The sequence below is a fragment of the Hyposmocoma kahamanoa genome, unplaced genomic scaffold (genome assembly GCF_003589595.1).
Source record: "Hyposmocoma kahamanoa isolate Upper Pololo Valley unplaced genomic scaffold, ASM358959v1 64, whole genome shotgun sequence".
Taxonomy (NCBI): Eukaryota; Metazoa; Arthropoda; class Insecta; order Lepidoptera; family Cosmopterigidae; genus Hyposmocoma; species Hyposmocoma kahamanoa.
The window spans coordinates 10,962,261-10,984,398 of record NW_020653852.1 but is presented as its reverse complement, the minus strand read 5'-3'; the positions used below and the strand labels follow the sequence as shown (position 1 = coordinate 10,984,398).

The window sequence follows — 22,138 nt, the reverse complement described above, 5'->3', positions numbered from 1 at the left end:
TTTGCATGTAGCAGTCCCATCCCATCTTTCTACATAAGTTTTGTTTATAGTGCGCCTCCCTGAAGAGGTTGACCTCTTTGTTATGCGGGAAGGGCACTATGACCTGTGCGAGCGAACCCACGGGGACCATCTAAGTCAGGTCCTAACCTCGGAGGCCCTCCAGTCTGGAGGGAGAGTCCCCACATAACCCCTGAGTCACCCTGGGCTCAGGGGTATCCACAAAGATTTCAAATCTCTTCATCGGTGGTGGAGCTGTAAGGCAAGCTCACTTCCCGATGCCGAATGAACGGCGTCTCTCCAGTTCCCAAATTTCTACGCAGCCGGAGGGACCGGAAGACGTCTAGCTCTTTTTCTACTAGCTCTCCGAGCCAGTGCCGGAGATGCCAAGTAGCAGTGTCCTGCGACAATGTCCGGGCTTAGCTACCGACTTAAAGGGCAACTCACGTACCCCGCGCGTCTCCTCGCCTAAGGCCCTCAACTAGACCGCTACTAAGACGGGCTAGCTGCGAGTGTGACGAACGCCCCGGCCACACACCACCGGGGCAGACGAACATGTCCGTTCCCTGCAGCTAACCACAAACCCCAGCGAGTCCATACCCAAGTCCGGGTCCACAAGAGACGCCCGTGAAGGCGTATGACTGGCGGAGGGGGGCTTGGCCCGGACGTCCGCCGTACCCTGGTTTTGCCGTCGAGCCCGTAGTCTCTCCGGAAAACCCTATCTCTCGGGTCAGTAGATAGGGACATTTGCATGTAGCAGTATAATAAATTCTAATAAATTTTTAGGTCACGTTTATACGACACGAATTTTATCGCGATCACGCCGCGCGGAGACCGCGTGCATCTAACTGTCATGGTAAAACAAGCTCTATTTATTTAGCCTTTATGTTTTAACTTAAATGAGCGTCCAGGGCGCACAGGTGAGCCTGGCGTGTTTTTTTCGAAGAATTTAAATGTTGTTGACTAGTAAATATAATTCAGATTCCCCATTATATTATTAGAGATTGTACGTGACGGCATGGTAACTGGGCGGTAACTGGGCGTCACCGCGCGGCAGCCGCGCGAAAACTTTCGCGTCGTGTAACTGGGCCCTTATTGAGCCAAGACAATTGCATGGTATTTTGTATTATTATATGAAGAACATTTTAAGATAAGGTTGAATATTAGCGTCCGTACTAAATTCAAATAACATTTGTATGACAGATGCAATGTCTTCATTCGGATTTAATTTACAAATATTATAATGCCAAACATGCATGATAAAAGAATACAAGCAAAATATGACAGAGAAGTATACGCTGCCTTAATAAAATTCTGAATAGCTATTTTATTATGTACTGTGATTGGATTAAAGAAGTGATACATTGTATAGCGGACCATTCTCTTAAAAATTCTGAGATTGAATTTTAGGATTTGAATTTTAAATCGAGAACGTAGTTGGAAGTATATTTTATTAGAGGATAAATTGGTTATTTCTGAAACGTTCTCAAACATTTTTGTTACAGAATACGTCGTAATTTACATTGAAAATGTTATGTAAAAAGTGCATGTTTCAAATTTTTTTGTAATCATTTGTAAGGGCGCCTTCAAATTAGATGCTTATCGAAGCTTTGTAGCGCAACTGTCGCGCCGCAGTCCCTCGTTAAGTCTTTTTTTACGGACGACGACGACGAACAAGTCGTGGGTCTGGTGGTAAGTGACACGCTTATTCATAACAGTTGCAGTGCCACTCAGAGCTTTAAACCACTGCACTCCACGGCACTGCCACTGCGCCCGTCACTCTGAGACATACGTTGACAAGTCCCATATGCCTGTAATTTCATCCACAGACGAACTCTTACTTCACTAATTGTTACTGCAAATGAGGCGCGCGCGTGTCACGTCAGTGAAGCTGGGCTGCGCTTCGAAATAAATAAATAAATATTAGATAACATCACATACGTAGATTTGATCCCAAAGTAAGTAGCTAAAGCACTTGTGTTATGGAAATCGGAAACGGTACCACAAACACCCAGATCCGAGACAATATAGAAAAGTTAGTTTCTACGCAGACCCAGCCGGGGACCGAACCCGGGATCAGAGATGGCGACACCGTAAAAACCGGTATGCAAGCCACTCAACCACGAGGCCGAGATGTTGCATAAAAATCTATACTCGTCAACAATCAATACTGCAGCGCTTCTATAAGCATCTAATTTGAAGGCGCCTAAGAGTTTATTGCAGTGGACTTAGGCAGCAAATGACTCCCTATAAACTAGATTAAACTATAACGGTTCCTTGTTTAACTACGGAATCTGAAAGCAATAAGTTTATTGTTCATTCAGATTATCTCATCAAAAGTGAGCCCAACATTGCACGTGCTAGCTTTCGAGAGTAGTAACGTTTATCAAAGCAAAAATACCTTTAATAACTAAACTACGGCACGGATGAAGTAAGCCTGCGGTTCAAAGGACGATTATCATGGTTCAGAGACTCTTTTAACTTCACCGTCGTCAGTTTTCTTTATGTCAAACGCACATAGCGTAAAGAATGGGTTCCATTTTACGTACCTACATTAAATACAAACTTGAGTCGTTAAAAAACACATTTTATTACGGTTCACGATTAATTGGTATTTTTCTTACCAATTTCCGTGAGACGAAATTCAAATTAGCTTATTAAATCTGATGTAGATTGTTAGAATTTAAGTTTGAGGAAGTCGTCTTTCTTGTACGTGATGCGACTTTCGTCGGTAAGCCATTTTATATAAATAAACTGTTTGACTTTATACCTACTTCGGGATGTTTTCTTTTTTTATAATACCAACTGTCGTGGCAAGTAACACGCCTGGTCATAGCAGTTGCACTACAGCTCAGAACTTTAAATCGCAAAGATCTGAGAGGTACTGCCACTGTGCCCGTTACCCTGCCACCACAACCACGACATCTTTAACTTTGGTCCTATTTCAGATCCAAGTGTTACTTTTTCAGTCTCGCAGGGTGACTCCGGCATTACTCTCTCCATGCCTCTTTATTCATATTCGGAGTTTTAAATCGCAAAGATCTCACTGCGCACTGCGCCTGTTACCCTGAGACATAAGTTGAGAAGTCCCATGTGCCTGTAATTTCACTAACACCCTTACCCTTCTAAACCGGAACGTAGTAATGCTCACATTATTGCTTGGCGGCAGAAATAGTTAAGGTAGCATTATTTCCTGGGACGAACTCTGTCACAAGAAGCTCTACTGCTGCTAAACTTTTGCCATCGAAGATGACATAAACAATTTTTGTCTTTTCTTTTTGTATTGACGTTTCTGTTTCATCGTTTATTTGATTTATTTGGAGATATTAAGCAGCAACTTTAGAAAGTCCACTATACTTCTCTAATAAAATAACAACATAATATTTAATTTATCTATGTTAATAGTTTATTACGTGGAACAACAATGAAATTTGACGGAACACTTTGCTTTTATGTAAGGGTCTAGTAAAAATTACACGAGCAAGTCATGCCCTGCAATTTCCTCTCAGAAGATGAAATCTGGCGATTTTTAATTTAATTCAGACGACTTCTCATAACATTTAAATATATAGACTAAATTAATGTTCTCAGATACGTTAGATAGCTATCAAATTTATACTGCTTATTCTGTGTACAAGTTATATTGTCAAAGCGTGGGTCTAATTTTTATTTTAAAAAATCCTAACAATAAATGGTAATGCGGAAGGCGGACATTAACGTGGCGTAAAATTAGTACACGACAACTGGTAATTGCATTTTACCCTGTTTTGCCTGTTTTGCATTGTTATTATTAGAATATCAATTATGCTTCAGATAGTTCCAGTTTCAGCATTAAATAACGGTGCAAAAAGATTACCTCATGACGTGATCCTCGGATTCTTTGTATAAACAAAACTTTCTAATGAAGCGCTAAAAAACCATACAATGAAGTTGTCATTATGAAACTAACATGTTTACGAAATTCTTCATATCATTGTCTCGACCTTTAACAGACGTTGAGAAAATTTTGTAGGCCGAATCGTACTAAAAGTCGGCTTAATTTGAGGCTACTATAATAATTTCGCTTGGAATGGACATGGATAAAATGACTGAGAGAATCGGATGGATTAAAATTAAATTTATACGGATGATTTTGGGATTTGGGATGCGTGAAATTTAAGTTAAATATTGATAGACTTTATTAATTTTTGTAAAATGTGGTTTCCTGAATGTTTCAAATTGAATAAAAATATGAACCCGTGGTAGCCTGGGCGCATTTATTCGACACGAATTTCATCGGCTTTATACAGATTCGCCGCGGGCACGTGTGGACCTTACACAGTGCTTGGTCTAGAGTCCAGCGTCTGTTTGCGATTTCGACGTCTGGATCTACCCGCTCGTATCCGCTTCGGCACTGTGAAAGGGAAGTACGCGTTTTCGACTTGTCTAAACACGATCTCGTATGACATTTTTTCAAGTTCATACGATTATCGTACAAATTGGTTCGAACCGTTTTGAGTGCGAGAATTGCCATTCGAGTTCAGTGATTACTGCGGTATTGACAATGGATATATCAAAATGACGCAAAAATCATTCAAATGTGAAACTGCTGATAATATTAAGTTCATTGCACTGTATAGAAATATATTTTGTATTATAATTTGTTTATAATTTTTTTTTTTAATTTTATAACTACTGACACAAACAAAAACTGACAATTATGATAAATTTATAGGGCGAGTGAGTGCGTGAGTGAGTGAGTGAATGAGTGAATGAGTGAGTGAGTGAGTGGGTGAGTGAGTGAGTGAGACACGAACTCCCCACTAACTCCTCACTCACTCCCCACTCACTCCCCACTAACTCCCCACTCACTCCCCACTCACTCACTCAATCACTCACTCACTCATTCACTCCGCACTCACTCCCCATTATTTGAAAAATTTTTTTTCGCTCTCGTTCCATTAATTATTGTCTTAGCAGCAGTGATAATCAAAACACCCTCGCGCACTGCACGCATGGTAGAAACGGCTGGCACAAAAACTCGAAATACGATTTTTGCTTTCAAGTTCTGTTTACACGGAGACGTTCAACACGCAAAGGCGAGGCGATTATCGCTCACGTGGAAGGGCGATAATCGCGAATGTTTAGACGAGGAAAGTTTTTTTATATTCTTTCGATAATCGCATCTTCAAGACGAGAAACTCTCTCCATCTAAATGGGCCTTTAGTCATGACTTACATTTTTGTTTGTGAAAATCAAAACTTTCTGTGAACCTTTGTTACTGCCGTTGTGACTATAAGATATATTATTTACATCTTAACGTTCTACGGAATATGTATAATAAAATGGTTCACCGTTTCATACCTACGTGAATAAAAAAGAATGTAAAAAATTGGTGGTTTCCAGGTCAAAGAGCGGAGCCTTTGTTATATATATAAATTATCATAAAACTATTGGTGTTGCTTTGAGTTACTGCGAGAAAAGGGTATACGTGCGTGTTTGCGTGTGCTTGTTTGTATGGTTATGTAAGATCTGCGGAACTTCTCACGAAGTACGTCAAATCACGTTGTCGCATATTCTTTGTTCTAGCTCCTCCCTGGTCTCTGCCCACCCTGGTAAGAGGCAGGCGTGATGATATGTACTTATATATGTACCATAAACAATTTTGATGCTAAAAAACCTGCGGAACTTGTAACAAACCGCGATTTATAGACCTTTAATCGAAAAATACGTGAAAATTAAAGGTACGCAATTATAATTGAATAACACTAATGAATATTTGTTTCAGCATGGAATCCCTTACGTGAAATTTGGAGTAGCAAGTGCGACGTTTTCTTTTTTAGTGAGCTATTGTTTTTGGTCACTTTTGTTGAGGTCGCAAAGCGTAATGATAATGTTAAATTCAACATTTTAATAATAATATTTATTTGTTTCTCCCACAATATTTTTTTTTAAAGTAAGGGAACAAAGCGTAAACATTGTAAAAGACAGGAGCCTAAACTGGGAAGGTCCTGTATCTTAGTACTCGTAGTCTCCACATCTTGGTTGAACTAATTTTGTACCTAGGTTATATTATTTACAAATATGGGAAGGTATTTTTGGATGTCGTGAATCCTGTGATAGTCTAATAAAGGCTTAAACATCATAGTGCAAAAATTACCTGAGTAGATAGTAGAATTGCTCTGGAGTAATCAAAAGCTTGAGCGAACCAGGAGTCTCCGCTTGGTCCACATAGCACCAGCAAGTTCGTGATGCCCAATAGTGGTATGAGAACTAATAATGCCTTCGTCGCTTTCCTGTACTGTTCTGTCTCGAGGGTGTTGGCTGATCTAAGTTTTGTTATTAGAACCTGTGGAAGTAAATAATTAATGTAAGCAACTTCGGAACTATGTTTATGTGTTCACATAATCTTGTTACTATAGTATATTTGTTATTTTCAGGTGTACTATAAGAGTGGTTACACACGGCCACCTTTAGCAGCGATGCAAATGCGCGATTACATCGCTACACTTGCGATTGATAGGCGATTGCATCGATACAAACGCGTGATTGCATCGATGCAATATTACAAACAAGCGATGCAATCGCTTAATCGCTGCTAAAAGTCGCCTTGTGTAACCGCTCTTATAGGTAGTGTAAAATTTAATTTATTAGAAAAAAATGGCAAGTAAAGTTGAATGATAGTTATTAGCAGATACTGATTATGTGTCAAACAACCTCAATTTTGTCTGGTTTCAAACTAGGGTACTATGGGGACCAGAACAACGGAATTCGCTATGTGACACTACCCGCAATACTTCGACTACAAACTGGGTGACAGGCGGTGCGGTGGCAACAGCGATGCAGGTGGAGGCTTTCAGGACTTGATATAAATGCCTAAGTTTGCCATGTGCTGTTCTCGAAAGCAGCGACGCGGATGGCGGTGAATGCGCGTTCGAATAGTCATAGTGTCTTGTTGCTTACCCACACCATTTTTCGATCAATAAAATTTAGATATGTGGTCGGAGGAAATAATTTAAGCGGTTTTAGAAATACCACCAATATGGAACAGCAAACATATCGACCATAAAAATAGAAGGATTTTATTAATCACCATAAAAAGAAAAATGGCGATACTATTTGTCCACGGTCATTTTAGCGTTATCATAGAACTTATCCGGGTTTTCTGTTTGGTCTTTGTAATTTCGGTGAAACTAGCCTTTTTGCTTTTCTGTTTGTAGTACGGGTTAAGATAAAATAAATTTACTTCAATAGAACTTAATCTAATAAATTAATTTACTTCAATATAACTAAATCTCAATACAATACAAGTAAAACAAATGTAAATAAAGCTATTATAGTATTCAAATAAGAATTAACAAGGGAATCTAGATTAAACATTCTTCATAGTAAAGCTATTATACATTTTAATATTAGCATCTAATGTGTATATGCGATGCCTAAACTAAATAAATGTATACCTGCATTTTAGGCATCTTTTTGTGCAAATTTCTTTATATTACAGCTTAAAAATAGATTTTCTATATTTAACAATGACATAATTAGTAGTTATAAATTAATGGTTACCTATAAAAAACAACAAACTGTAATTATGAAACAACTTCCAACAAGTCCTTTGTTTCATTTTAAGTTTTATTCTTATGCCACAATTTGACGGTCCTTTTACATTCTATTTTATTCATGGCGTAATAATGCAAATTAGAATTTAATTTAAAGTAAAGGAATGTACCAAGGAAGCAAAAGAATCTATGCGAGTGTGCTGTGCGGAGTTGTGCACGAGATGAAAAGGTATCGAGTCGTCTGTGGTTGGTTGAAGTAACGGAATCAAAAGGAGTAATTGAGTGCTTTTTCAAAATTATTTGTTGGATGAACAGTTGCCGAACCGAGAAGATATCGCACTGGCTTAGGAGTTTGCGGGTTGGATAATCGAAAGGACGGAAGTTGATGACTTTAAGAGCAGTTCTCTGCGCTCTTTCCAGGTTTATCAAGGTGGTCTTATGTGCAGTAAAGTAGCACTGATTGACAGAGGGCTAAATACACTAATTTGAGAAAGGCGCTGCTAGCTGCATATCTTAAATTTTAAAAAACATGTATCAATTTTCGGACTATTATTATAACTCGTACAGTAAAAAAGTCACGTTACAGTATCGTCGTCGACGTCACCACGAATTATCTCTAAACATCTATACAGGTGCGAGCATAAGCGCTATGAGGTTTAAGTTGCCGCGCATACAAATGTCAAACGAAGAGAATTTCTCTCTAACCCTTTATTTTTTTCCATCCTCTAAGCTCTAACCATAACACGACATCCAAATTTTGTATACTTTTAACAGATCGCCCTAGCGAAATATCTTTACCACCCTTGGGGCAGAAGACTAGTGATGCTTGTAATTTAAATACTACATCTAATTCGTGATTTATAATATTTCACCTTATTTTTATTAATTAAATCGTACTTATTTATTAAATTTTAACAGAGGAAAAACTGGCACGAATGAAACCTACGGCGACGGTACGTGATTTGGAGAACCGTTTCATCTCCCTAAGGTTGAGTTCCTCAGTAATTTCAGGGTTAATAGATTATTTGTGCCAGGAACTTGATATCGTCTACAGGTATATCTGTAAAGTTCAAAGTAGGTAAAGGAAAGGAAGACGACACGTTTATTACCCAGAATTTGATCCGTAAATTTCGATGATAAACTTCGTGAACATTTGAAAGAACAACAGACAAACAGTAAACACAAGATGGTTGGTTTTTTTGTTATTTCCTTTTTCCCCTAAATGCGCTTTCCACTCAACAAAAATATCAATATGATTTGTGTAATAAAGGTGGCTATACACCAAAATTAGTGTAACACTTTTGTTTTCATTGATTTAATGCACGCCATAAACCGTAAAAAAGTCACGACGGAAATGAATGAAGGAAGTTAGAGTTGTGCCTTTAAAACCTATTACCGGTTTAGGGTGACCGCTATGAAAATGAAAGGTAATTTTAGTTGCGGCTACTCATTTATCGCTACGCAGAGAAAACTGTATCTACGGTAGAGAGTTTCTCTTCCTGTTACGTCGTGCTCGGAGTAGAGACATAATCGCTACAGAAAGATAGATATCTTCTCTACACGCTTAAGTTTTGTATATTTCCCCTCATGCTTAGCCTGCTGGTCATTTTTATCGAGCCGCCGCACGCATCGCTGTCGTCCAGTTTGTGGCCTAAGACCAAAATCATTTTGCAAAAAGTTATCCCAAATTGGATATACCGTCAATCGAATTCGGGACAAGAGTCCAGCGCCCACGTTGCAATCCGTAGAGTAAAACATACTATGTGCTTTAGTGATAAAAATATTCAAAATATCTTCTTAATAGGAAATGAAACTATTTTTCCGGATTTAAATCGTGTATATTTTTATCGCGTACGGACCCTTTACAGGTCCCATGGTCAACCGTGACCATGGGACCTGTAAAGGGCCCGAATATACGCGATTTAAATCCGGAAAAATAGTTTCATTTCCTATGTGTAACAATCGCGAAAACCTAAGAACTCGATATATGTTTTTAATGTTAGAAGATTATTAATGTGCGATATAAATTTGCAAATTGACACTTTCCAGGAGAGAGGTTTTGGAAAGATTCTACAAACGAATTTATTCGATAACTTTTTAAAACTTAAATAGGAGAGTTATAAAATTTATACATAATTAGTTGACTTTCTAGTGATAAAAAAATATCACATGTGGCTTTATTATACCAAAAGGGTACGTGATTTTTAACTTATCTATTGTTATTAGGCATTATTTAGGTATTACATAGCTGTGCATGCTCCACTGCCGGCTTCATCATCACTTTCCATTAGGTGAGATGGAGGTCAAATGCGCACTTATTTTTTAATAAAAATGCCTGGTAATATTTATTTACTCAAAGTGATATAATAATAATATCTATCTACCTATAGACATACATCAAAAGTGTCTAGGGATCAAGGCATTTTTAAAAATATTTGATTCCTCTATTAAAATTAAATACTTTTTTTAATGTATATAATATCAAGTGATGGGACGAACAATTCGTGCGCCTGATGGTAAGCTACTCCCCTGTCCATAACAGTTACAGTGCCACTCAGAGCTTTAAATCGCAAAGATCTGAGGCGCACTGCCACTGTGGCCTTCACCTTGAGACAAATTGACAAACCCCATGTGCCTGTAATTTCACCAGCAGCCTTATAACCTTCAAATTGGAACACAGTAATGCTGACATTACTGCTTGGCGGCAAAAATAGGTAAGGTGGCAGTTGTTACTTTCCTGTACGAGCTCTTTCACAAGGAGCTCTACTGCTACTATCCCTGGATGAACTCTTAATATATCTCTATATAAATTTATTAGGTACATTCAATTATGAAATTGACCAAAGAAAACCATTGGTGTTAAGAAAATAATATCAGATTTTCAGTAATTGGCAAGTGCTTGATCCCTAGACATTTTTGAAGTGTGCATTTTCAGAATAATTTCTTCATTTTTCCTGCTCTGTACCTACTACAGTATACATCGAATTATTTGCATGTATATTAAATTTATGCAGGCAACGCAATGTTAGGAAATTGAATTAGATACTCCGTGTTGATTTTACAGTACAAAGAAAGTCAAAATATAATAGAAATGAAAATGCGGAATGTTTTTGTCTTTTCAACTGCCTCGCTGACGAAATTCTTATATCCAGTTTAAATATGATTTAAACTGACACAATAAACATTTGTATGTTATATATACAATTTAAGGAATTTCCACGCAAAGTTTTCGGCTTATCTATACTCGTTGTATGGTCTCATATTGTTCTGCGGTATGACTGCGCACGCGGTGAGCTATATGGCCACGTGCTGCACTTTAGTTTGAACACTTAATCAATACTGTATTTCACTTAGTACGTTGCCAACTGTCCACCTGTTACACTATATTATGGAAACATTTGCCACCATAACATTTGTAATTTATACCAATTTACAACATTTTAACATTTTCTTTGGAAGTCTTTCTCTGTGTTAGTAGTACAATACACATACGAATCAAGATGGCCTATATATTCACTCTGATTGTTTATCTACTATTTTCTACTTTTTATGTTAGCTTTATAATTAAACGAAGCTTCTCATCATTGGTTTACGATTGCTGAAGTTCTACAATGACTTATTGATGCCTTACTTTTTCAAACTCGTATCTCATAAAGAGTGATTATTGAGGAGATGGCAAAATTTTCTATTTATTTTAAATTTCTTATCAAGGGTGCTCATTTGAATGCATTACTTTAAGAATAGGTAAAAGTCAGTGTGTACATACGAAGGAAATGTGACGTGCCATTTTTAATATGTGTTACCTACCGGTGTGAAATCACTACAGATAATAAACAACTTATAATATTTTTGTCTATCATGTAATTCAATTACTTACCCACATAATCCTTATTAGAAAGAAGAGGTTGAGTGCAAGTCCGACCATCGCTGGCGCTTTGTGGATCCAGTCTACGGAGTGCTCGTGGATCCATTGGCACATCTTGCTCTCCCCCGCGATCGTCTGGTTAAATAGAATGCATTGTAAATGTTATAGAGGGTAAATGAACCCAAAAACCGATTTGGACCTAGCATTTTTCGGATTAAAATAAACTATTTCATTTTTTCTACGATGTTCGAACATTCGAACATGTAAATGAAATAAAAAATACTATTATATAAATTTTCATGTGTTGTAGAATAAAACATGTTATACACACTTATAAAACCCTGAATGAGACTAATGGAATGCAATGGTAGATTATATATGGTCAAATTATAATGCTATCCTGCTGATGTACAACCTTTCGTTACTTAGAAGACGGCGAATTAAATATATCAGAACTGGAAAGGTAAAAAAGATTGACAAGGCGGCCGAACCCACTTAGGAAGAGATACGGTCGCTTAAGAAAATTCAATGCTAGGGTTACTGTAAAGTTTTTCTCTCAGTTGAATAAATATATACTTAATAACGTGTCAGATAATTACAATATTTACTATAACTATTAGTACAGGTACAACGAGTACCAAATAAATCCAGACACTCCCGGACACTCCCAGAATACCCAAATCAAAAGCAATTAAGATAAGTTAGCTGACCGCTATAACTTGGGCCTTTTCAAGGCGAAAGTTATTAGGCATTATTTAGGTGTGTATGCTCCAAAGTCGACCTCAGTCCGAGTGAGTTGGTCCCATGCGCACTATTTGAAAAATAAAAATAAAGTACGGTAGGTTGCCAAAGGTGAAGTCTTTCCCGCCTCAAAACAGTTGTTACAAAGATTGTAGCTAGCCCCGTTCCTTAATCGGAAGAAAACCTCTTGTTTATAACAAGAATATGATCTAGCCCTTGAACGTCACCGGTCGACAAGAACGAGCAAGCTGTGGATGGCCCCTGCAGAGCGCCGTTGTCCACACGCAAAAATAATCCTTAAGAGTCTACATTACATCACATGGCTTTGATTGATTCCGCATAACAGCGAAAAATCATGTTGAATCACTTTGGAAAAAATATATAGTTAAATTGAGTATATACACGGACTACTATACGGTGTGAAAACACAAACAAAAAAATTAAAAAAAAAAAACACTAAAAATTTTCATGATAAAACAACACAAACTTACCTCGAAATTTTACGAGAATACCGTTATAAGCACTTTACACATAAGAAATGATTCTTTTTTATGTGAACTGAATTAAATAGAACACGTATATTACACGATTTAATTTTTCGAATGGCTTTAAATTCCTTTGTAAAAAAAAACCAGTGTTCCTGCCGTTCGACCCAAGCAAAATGAACCGTGCTAGTGCGAGAAAAATTTGAATTTCAGCTGAGGTAGTATAGACTCTTAAGGTGGCAACGTGTCGAATCCGCTGATAGATTCACTGGGCTTTCACTGCTCTTTATTTGTATGTACAAACTATATATAGTTAGTTTTATATGGCTTGATAATAATATACTGGAAGCCGCTTACCCCTTCCACTTCTGAAGGGACGAAACATCTGCATATCACCCATATCGTGATAAAGATGCCTGGTGCTCCTGAAATTTGATTAACGTAATTATCTGCTCTCTAAATCTAAAAATAAGCTACTCGGATAAGATACATTACAGGTCCATATCTTTTGTCTAAGTTTTGATTATAGTGCCCCTCCCTACGTTTACGGGAAGAAGGGTACTATAATCGGTACAAGCAAGTTACAGGACAAGATAAATGGATAATTTTTAGGTTTGAAGGGACCAGTCCGGTTGCCATGTTGAAAAATGTAGACTGGTGGTCATATTTCCTGCGGTCGGCAACGCCTACGCGATATTAAGGTTATTCTTTAGTATTTTAAATGTATGTAGGCAGCAGTTACCATATTCCTTCCATGTGGACCGTCTAACTGATTTTCTGTTTGAGTACAAAAAACATACATCAAGCTACACATTGACGGATCTTGTTCTTGCACTGGAGGCGATATTCGAACGCTGTTGATTACTTTTCGTTAGGCGCTGTCTCTTTTAACGCATTTTAATTAAATTTATAGCTGTTCGTTTGTTTTGTTCCTATTGCTAATCTTTATTTCTGTGTGTTTGTATTCCATTTTTTGTATTATATTTTGCGTTCGTGCTAATGTATGTGTATGTGGAACAAGACAATAAACATACTATGTATTTAAACTACTGACTTTGTATTTTTTATGAGTCTGTATTATTATAAGAATATACTCGGTCCTAGATTTTGTGAAAAAGGTCTTACATTAAAAGTGGATAAGCGATATAATACAGCAGGTAAAGAGGCTAATATAGTATTCATAAAATCCTAATAAAATGTTTACGAGGCACAGTTACTAAGTACAGATTAAAGTAAAGATGGGAAAAAGTATTGGGTATTAGGAAAATACCTACTGCAAAATACTGGTGTTATTTAATACCGCAAACAGAACGTAAAGTTAAATTAAGATGTCAGAAAGTAAAGTGATTTTAATTTTACAAGTTTTTACTTTTTTCTTATTAACTATTTAGCCGGCTAACTAAACTAAAAATATGGTCATTTGAACTTCCAGATGTGTTAAATAGGGTACCAAAGGGGTTAGTACAAAGATTAGAACCAACAAATAAAAGAATCTGTACCAGATTGATTACACGACACTTGGCTAGTGAGTAATATTATATAAGAGTTGTATAAATAAATTTTGACAAAATTTTGGAGTAAGTAATAATGTTAAGGTGTTGCTGTGTTTGGGATTTACTAAGGTACATACTTTGAATATAAAAATTTTAACTTTACTAATGTGAAATAACTTGTGTAATCTTTCGAAATAAACAGTTTAAAATTTAAATTTAATTAATTGCGTAGGAGGTGTGTCCTACGCAGTTAATTAATTTTCAATTTTAAAAGTTTGATAGACAATTCTGGGAAATGAAACTTAGTGGTTTAAATGGAAGCACGATCACAAATTTTATAAAAATTAGTTTAAAAAGCTACAATGGCATCAGGACGACTTTCGCCTTACGCGATGAGCAGGCTGTTTGCCATTCCCTAAATGTTTGTAGTATTTTGCCTAACAGCCTGTATCGTTGTAACCCATTTCATTACGTCTCCGGACTTAAGCTCAACCAAAATGGAATTGGAAGTAGTAAACCGAAACTGAATGAAACAAATTGCGAGGGAAAGAGTTTCAGTGAAATTATAGAATGTACGTTTATTTCATCATTTTTACATTGCGTACGGTGCTCAAAAGTAAGTTAAAGCAAAAGAGGGTATGTTTCATAATCATCGTTAATCCATTTGTGCATCCCACTGCTGGGCACGGGTCTTCTCTTAGGCGAGAGTTTAAGCCATAATTCTCTCAAAGCGGGTTGGGGACGTCACACGTTTTCAGAGCGTTGTGAACCTTCTTCGACGTGCAAGTTTCATCACGATGTTTTCCTCACCGAAAAGCTCATGGTAAATATCAAATTAAATGTCGCTTTTAAAATGCGGTCCTTCTCATGCGTTCCTCATACACATTGACGTTATAAAATATAACCTAAAATAATTTACAAACATAATACATAATGCATAACTCATTGATAGTTAAAAATAATACATAAATATAGGAAATACTAAAAATATTAATTACCTAAAACTGTGACACCTATACCCGCGTCGGTCTTAGGGATCGAGCGGTATCCTGTATAGGTACACGTGTTGTATGCACAAATATTCCTGTTACGCTGACATGAAGTTAGCCACGAATCATGCAGCTAGCAGTGAGCCCAAAGCTCTAACGTTTTCCATTTCAAAAAAAAAACACGGCAAACGACAATCATCGGTCTGAGAGACCAATGCGCGGGTATACGAAGGTTAATAAGAAAATTATTCTATACCCACACATTAGCGTAGAAAATGACAAAGCATCCTTGCTAAAGACAATAAAATTAAGGTACCCTTTTGACAAGATAGATATTTTCAGCAAGCGGAAACATAAATGCGTAAACGGTAGCGTTATATAAACAGCCAGACCGGGCCAAGTTTAGAACAACGAGTAACTGCTTATTACTTAACTATACTGCCTTTTGTTTCGTCAGTGAATAAATTGAAATCAAAGTGATAGTCAATTTCAATTAATATGGCTGTCATTACCACAAAGTACGAGTCCCGGATACCCTGTTGTTAAGCTACCTTATTTTGGGTAATCAAAGAAATGAGCTGTGCCCATAGTTGGCAAATACAGGATGTCTCTGCAATGGCAACGATATTCGTTTTACGATTCCTTACATTTACGACTTCCGCAAAGCATCTACATAAAATCCGAACAGCGATAAAAAATATGTAACCCGTGAAATGTAAACAAGAACCAGTTTATAAACCGAATGTTAAATATCCGAAGTAAATTTTTACTATAGCCTTGTATGTAACCAAACCAAATGTTTGAGCTCGGTGCTCTGGTGACTCTAGTTTATGTAGATAAAAAGAAATGGAATATTAAATGCTGATGTCTCGTCGAATCCAGGGTCTGCCTATTGACATAATAAGTCTAAGACGCTTGTTATCTCAAACGTAAAATAATGTTTTGAAAAAACAGTGTTGCGAAGCTCCTCAGCGTTATCCATGAAGGACGCCTTCAAATTAGAAGCTTGTAGAAGCGTTGTAGTGACCCGACAGTCGCTCGTCTGTAGTGTTTCAATAAGTTTCAGTTCACTAATTGTGACTGCAAAAGTGGCGTGTGCGTTTCTCAACACTGGAGCAGCTGCAACTGCGTTAGAAGCGCATGTTGTATGAAAATTAGTAGTGGCGTGGCTGCAGCGCCACAGTGGTGTCAATGTAGCGCTTCTATAAGCGTCTATTTGAAGGCGCCCTAAGTGTAGCGCCCTGTACAATATACTCATAACAAGAAAGGTTAATCGTATTCGCATGATATCACCGTTGCATGTAAATCGTCGCCATACTCGATCTTTAATAAAGTCACAACGGTAATAAAATCCTGAGCAACATTGTGCACTTTCAACATTGAGTGTGACTTTATAAGGGACCAAATAAATAGCGTGGAGATCAAGTAATTTTTTTGCGCCACGCTTAACTTGGGAAAACCCATCGGTGCGAAATCTCGTATTCATAAATCACATCGTCCCAACAATGCCTTACATTCTTTGTTAGAGTTGTGGATCATGTACAAGCGGAGTCCTTTAATGAAAGCGCATAGTTCTCTAGATTTCATAGTCGATAACACTGACTTACAACGAGTTAAGTGAATATATTCACTATTTCGACCTGGTTATTGAATATCCTAAATATATCATGATTAATTGGTTTTTTGTGAAATCACTCCACTAGTTTGTAATAAATATTATTATAAAGGTCGAAAACAACGAATAATTCCTTCGATATGACAAGACTCGAACCTATGTACTTGGTACTTGGTACTTGGTGCAACGGGCTGGTTTCCGCAACTCGACGACAAAGCGCCTATTTTGCGTGTCTCGAACCTATGTCTGTACGCCAGTCTAAGGCCACTCCACATTGGCAAAGTGACACTAGTTTAAGTTGTCCACCTACTTGTATACAGGTTTGACTCCTGTCAGATCAAAGGAATTTTTCTGTGTGAGCTTTGTATTAATTTTAAATTCAAAATTCAGATTATTTACAGATTATTTATTTCAAATACCCATCAAGAGTCTGAAAAAGCCAAACGGATTACTTCCATGGATTTATGTTATCCAAGTAAGCAGACGTTGCGTAATAACCTTGTGTATAAAGGTGTTTTTACATTATACTTTTAAACCTCGTACTTAAACGGCAAAACTTTGTTATAGAAGCTTAAGCATAGTCCCTTAATTGAATTTGTGACTTTGTGAAGACAACTGCAAAGAATTGATAATTCAGTAACAGTACTTATGTCTTACATAAGCATTTGTATAATAAGAGCAAGTAGGGGTACTCCCGCCCGTTCGGAGCGTAGGGGTTATAAAAATAATTTGAAAAAATTAAGGTCGTCATCACAGTATTCTTCTTCTATGTTAAATTTACTTTTGTTAAATGCGTAATATTTACGTATTGATATTTTAATACCAGCATCGCGGATTGGTATTTTGATTATGGATTATGAATGCACTCTTGTTTAAACAACCAAAAACACTAGCAATAAACACGTAACTGTTTTTAATGTCATTTTTTAAACACGGAGCAATCGCTTTAGTTCTATAATTGTTATGCAACGCAAGTGAGCAGTGAGATTATGCGAATGTGTGCGTCCGTACACGGCGCGGGTTACGTGCACACATACAAGACGCGCTGCTACATTTGTATGGAGTTATCATTCTTGCCCTATTATACTATGATAATAGTCTATTTATTTTCCATAAAAAATATTATTCTGCTTTCTAAACTGCCCAACAACGTGCTTTTATGGGATAAAGGAATCGACACAATTTCGATGCCACAACCACAAAGCAAAACGTCGTTTTCCATGAGACTGTGAAAATAGTTCATCATCATCATTATTTCAGCCAAAAGACGTCCACTGCTGAATATAGGCTTATAGGCCCCAAATTTGCATTGGTGCAGGTACATGGCACTTGTCAACTTATGTCTCAGAGTGACAGTGCAGCTCTGATCTTTGCACTTTAAACCTTTGACTGGCATTGCAGACCGGCATGTAGTTTACCACTAGGCGCACGACTTGTTCGTTCCGTCACTTTATACCGTAAAAAAAGACAGACTTATACTTCAATTTATAACTTTTCTCTTTTAGCTTCGGGGGTTAAAAATAAACCAATGTAAAGGTTTGTACTTAATTTATTAAGTGCATACATTCCAGAGCTGAGTCGTTTCGAAAACTTGACTTTAAATGTCAAATCAAATGGACTTGTAGAGCGGTTACATATGGCTACTTTTAGCAGCCATGCCAACGCGATGCTGTAGCGGTGTAGTCGTTAATCGCCTACCTTTACACACACGCGCGGTTTTATAGCTTGAACAGCCGCGAATGACTTTCACGATTTGACCTCTAAGCAGTAGTAACAATTTCATACGCCATCTATCGACCGCTCGCTTGTACTTACACAAAGTCAAATAAAGATAAGTTGTAAATTAGAATACAGAAGAGTCATACGTGTTTTTTTTTTGCAATCTATACCTACGTTGTTGTTCCCTCAGAGACATTCGAGAATAAAAAATCGTAAAAATAAACATTACATAATATTTTAGGGTCAAAACCGTAATAGCGTAAATAGTGAAAGTATTAGGTAAATCTTGCAATGATTCGATCGTTACATCCTATCAACCAACAACTATAAAGGAGAAGTAGAAAAGAGTAGTAAAATTAAAACAAATACTTTTATTAGCTATATTTTAAATGCATTTAACAAATGTCGAAATTTACTAATTAATTATGCGTCATTGAAAGTATAACTTTTATGTATTATTTATTCAATAAAATAAAAGTGATTACGACCAATACGACTAATTTCTTTTTAACTGATGGAAATATTTGCGATATTTTCTGGATCAGTGGTGGTTTTATTTTCTTTGTTTTCTATTTTCTTTAAAACAAAACTGCAGCAAGCGGCGGTGGGCGGAAAATGCAATGCAGTATAGTTTCATTTCTAGTAAATAAAGTGGGTATGTCTTTGTGTGCCGCGGTGCAGCGCGGCGCAGTTTGACGTTACCAGCTTGTGCCACCACAGGCACTACAAAATGTGACTAGGCTTCTCAACAATAAGGTATATTTCTTTAAAAGGTAAACATTGGTTGATCGACATTGGACTACTTAGGGTAAACTTGCAGATACAATATAGAAATTCATGTGTGCTAAATAAAGTTAATATTTCTTCTCACGGGAATCTGCTTTACGAATGGGTGTTCGTGTTATATACAAATAATATATAAGTACATATAAAGTCCAAATAAGACGCTCTTGGTGGTCCAACAGAAATGAACCCGGGACCAAGAGCTACGGAATACACTCCGCGGTATTACCCAGAACACTTAGTAGGCCAAAACCATTTTAGGAAAATTTCATTTCTGATACTGGTTCTACCGGGAATTGATCGAGGGGGCCAAGATGTACGGAATTGAATCCGCGGCGCTACTAGCACCAAGGCCAAAACCATTTTAGAAAAGTTCATTTCCCAAATTGGTTTATCGGGAATCAAACCCGGGACCAAGAGTTACGAAAATCACTCCGCGACACTATCCAGAACACTAGGCTAATAAAACCATTTTAGAAAAGTTCATTTCCTTACTTGGTTCTGCCGGCAATCGAACCTGGATCCTTCTCATGCCGTGCCATATTATTTGCATGCATAATGTACAAATTCTGCGCTTTACCTTAGATTTATTTTTATATCGGTATATCTATATTGTCTAGTCTTAGACAGTGATTAAAAAAGATTCAATGTAAATATAACGAAATAACTAATTTATAAAATATTAAATATAAAAACAAAGTCAAATGTATATATACAAACTAAATTTAAAACAAATAAAAGTGAAATTAATTAAAAACACAATTTTTTGTGGCATAAACCCGCTCAAAAATAGACACGTAGTCTACCCGTCGCAAAGCCTGAAAGGCGACTGAGCGTAGTACTGCGCAGAGCTCGCGGGTGGAAAGGAATTATTTTTTTCAAATAACACTTAACTTCTGAACTATATAATTTAAAATAAGTAAACAATACATTCTATCCGAAATTAAATTGTCTATTTTTTCGTGTAAAATTTATAAACAACGCATGTTTACATGTAAAGAGAATTGGTTTTTATTCAATTTGAAGGCTTTTATTTCGTAGAAATGTGCATAATAAACTATAATTTTGCTCAATGCAATCAATTATATAAGGACTACTAGCAATCACATATTTTTTGTGATTATTGGACCATTAATGTTATCAGGCATTTAATAAAAAACAGCCTAATTCATCAATTTGGCACCTCTTCCAGCCTTGCAAACGCGATGCAAGCGCGCGACTGCATCGATGCAAACGCGCGATTGCTTCGCTACACTTGGGATTTAAAGGCGATTGCATCGATGCAATCGTGTGTTTATATCGATGCAATCGTGCGTTTGTATCGATACAATCGTGCGTTTGTATCGATGCAATCGCAAGCGTAGCGATGCAATCGCGCGTTTCACGAATGCGCGTTTCCATCGCTGCTAAATGTCACCGTGTGTAAGCACTCTTAAACATACCAGGTTTAAAAAATGCGTTACTAATTATGGAGTGTCTGTCTGACATTAGACAATTTTACACAATTGTTTTCTCATAGATAAAGTCTTATATTTTGCTGTAATTGTACTTCTACCGCTTTATCTATAATTTTAATTTTTATAACTTTGTTAATGTTCTCCTTGGCTAAAATTTAACACTTATCAAATGATGTCTCCTAAAAAAAGTTTATCATTGATTTTTTTTAAGTATTGACATAATTAATTTAGGAGAAAATGAAACGTTCGTTAACTTTTAACGTTGTAACTTGAAATAAGGATAATCAAGAAACACATTTTTCTTGGAAGGCGTTTTAACGAACTATGGATGGTTGAACCAGAGATTTACTGTAAAGTAAGTAATGTTATTAATCGAAAAGTGGAATCATAAGAAAAAGAAAACAAACTTTGTTTCAAAGAACTAGGGTCAGTTTTTGTGTCAGTGGAACCATAAGAAAAAGAAAACAAACTTTGTTTCAAAGAACTAGGGTCAGTTTTTTCAAAGCAGTTCAACTGCTTTGTAAAAACTGGCAAAAATTATTCGAGTCCAGTTAGAACGAAGGAATTTGTCTTTGTGTTCGTTCTTTGTGTCAGTAACACTTGGCTGTAGTCAGTAATAATAACAAAGTAGTGGAGTATTTTCACAAAAATAATATATAATAGTAAAACGTTATAATATTCAATAAATTAATCATAATATTATAGATTACAATTTCATTGCTATCATCATATTATATATTGTACCTCTATGAACGAGTCTATAATAATAATTTATTGACAGGTAGATACCCATATCAAATTACAAACTACAAGCCTGTCACTTCTTATTCCCATAACGATGTACGATAATCTAGTATTTAGAAAAGGTATTGTTCTAGTGCTCTGAGAGGCGTATTCTAGAACTCTACTCAATGCTCAAGTCAGGATTTGAGTATGGTTTAAAGCACTCTACTCAAGTCCCTGCTATTAGGGTCGTATTTCCGGTGCTTGTGTTTCCAGTGCAATCCTGACTTGAGCATTGAGTAGAGTTCTAGAATACGACTCTGAGAGTGTACGGAGAATCTCGTTGTCTGATTATTATTGCGCAAAAATCAGGAACTCCGGCTTCGGCGAATATGTTCGATGCGCTGCAGTATCTTGGCTGATCCATTAGAATGCGGTATACATCATTATACTACACTCTAAGGCCGCCTTTAAATTGGACGCTTATAGAAGCGTTGTTGTGGCGCAGCAGCCGCGCGGCTACTAGTTTTCATACAATATTTAGAAGTGCAGCTGCAGCTCCAGAATGCTCCAGAATTAACATTTGTATAGAAACATAAACAATATGCCCTAAACAACGTCACCCTGACATCGCCACTACACCCCGAGGATCTGCACGCAAGCATGTTGTACTGTACAGCTAGAGTCTTACATTAGCGTTCTATGTTATCAAATAGAACCTCCTTTACCTGCC

The 22,138-nt window shown here is 36.9% G+C and overlaps 1 protein-coding gene across 2 annotated transcripts in view; it reads right to left on the bottom strand.

Annotated features, from left to right (window-relative positions):
* The window catches only part of LOC113230673 (diuretic hormone receptor), a 58,884-nt gene that overhangs the window by 11,624 nt on the left and 25,122 nt on the right, over positions 1-22,138 (bottom strand). For both annotated transcript variants that reach the window (XM_026464705.1, XM_026464704.1), the window contains exons 5-7: positions 12,984-13,051; positions 11,413-11,535; positions 6,137-6,325 (exon numbers count right to left, since the gene is read on the bottom strand). In XM_026464705.1, the coding sequence (XP_026320490.1) occupies positions 6,137-6,325; positions 11,413-11,535; positions 12,984-13,051 (380 nt within the window). The remainder of the gene's footprint in view (positions 1-6,136; positions 6,326-11,412; positions 11,536-12,983; positions 13,052-22,138) is intronic.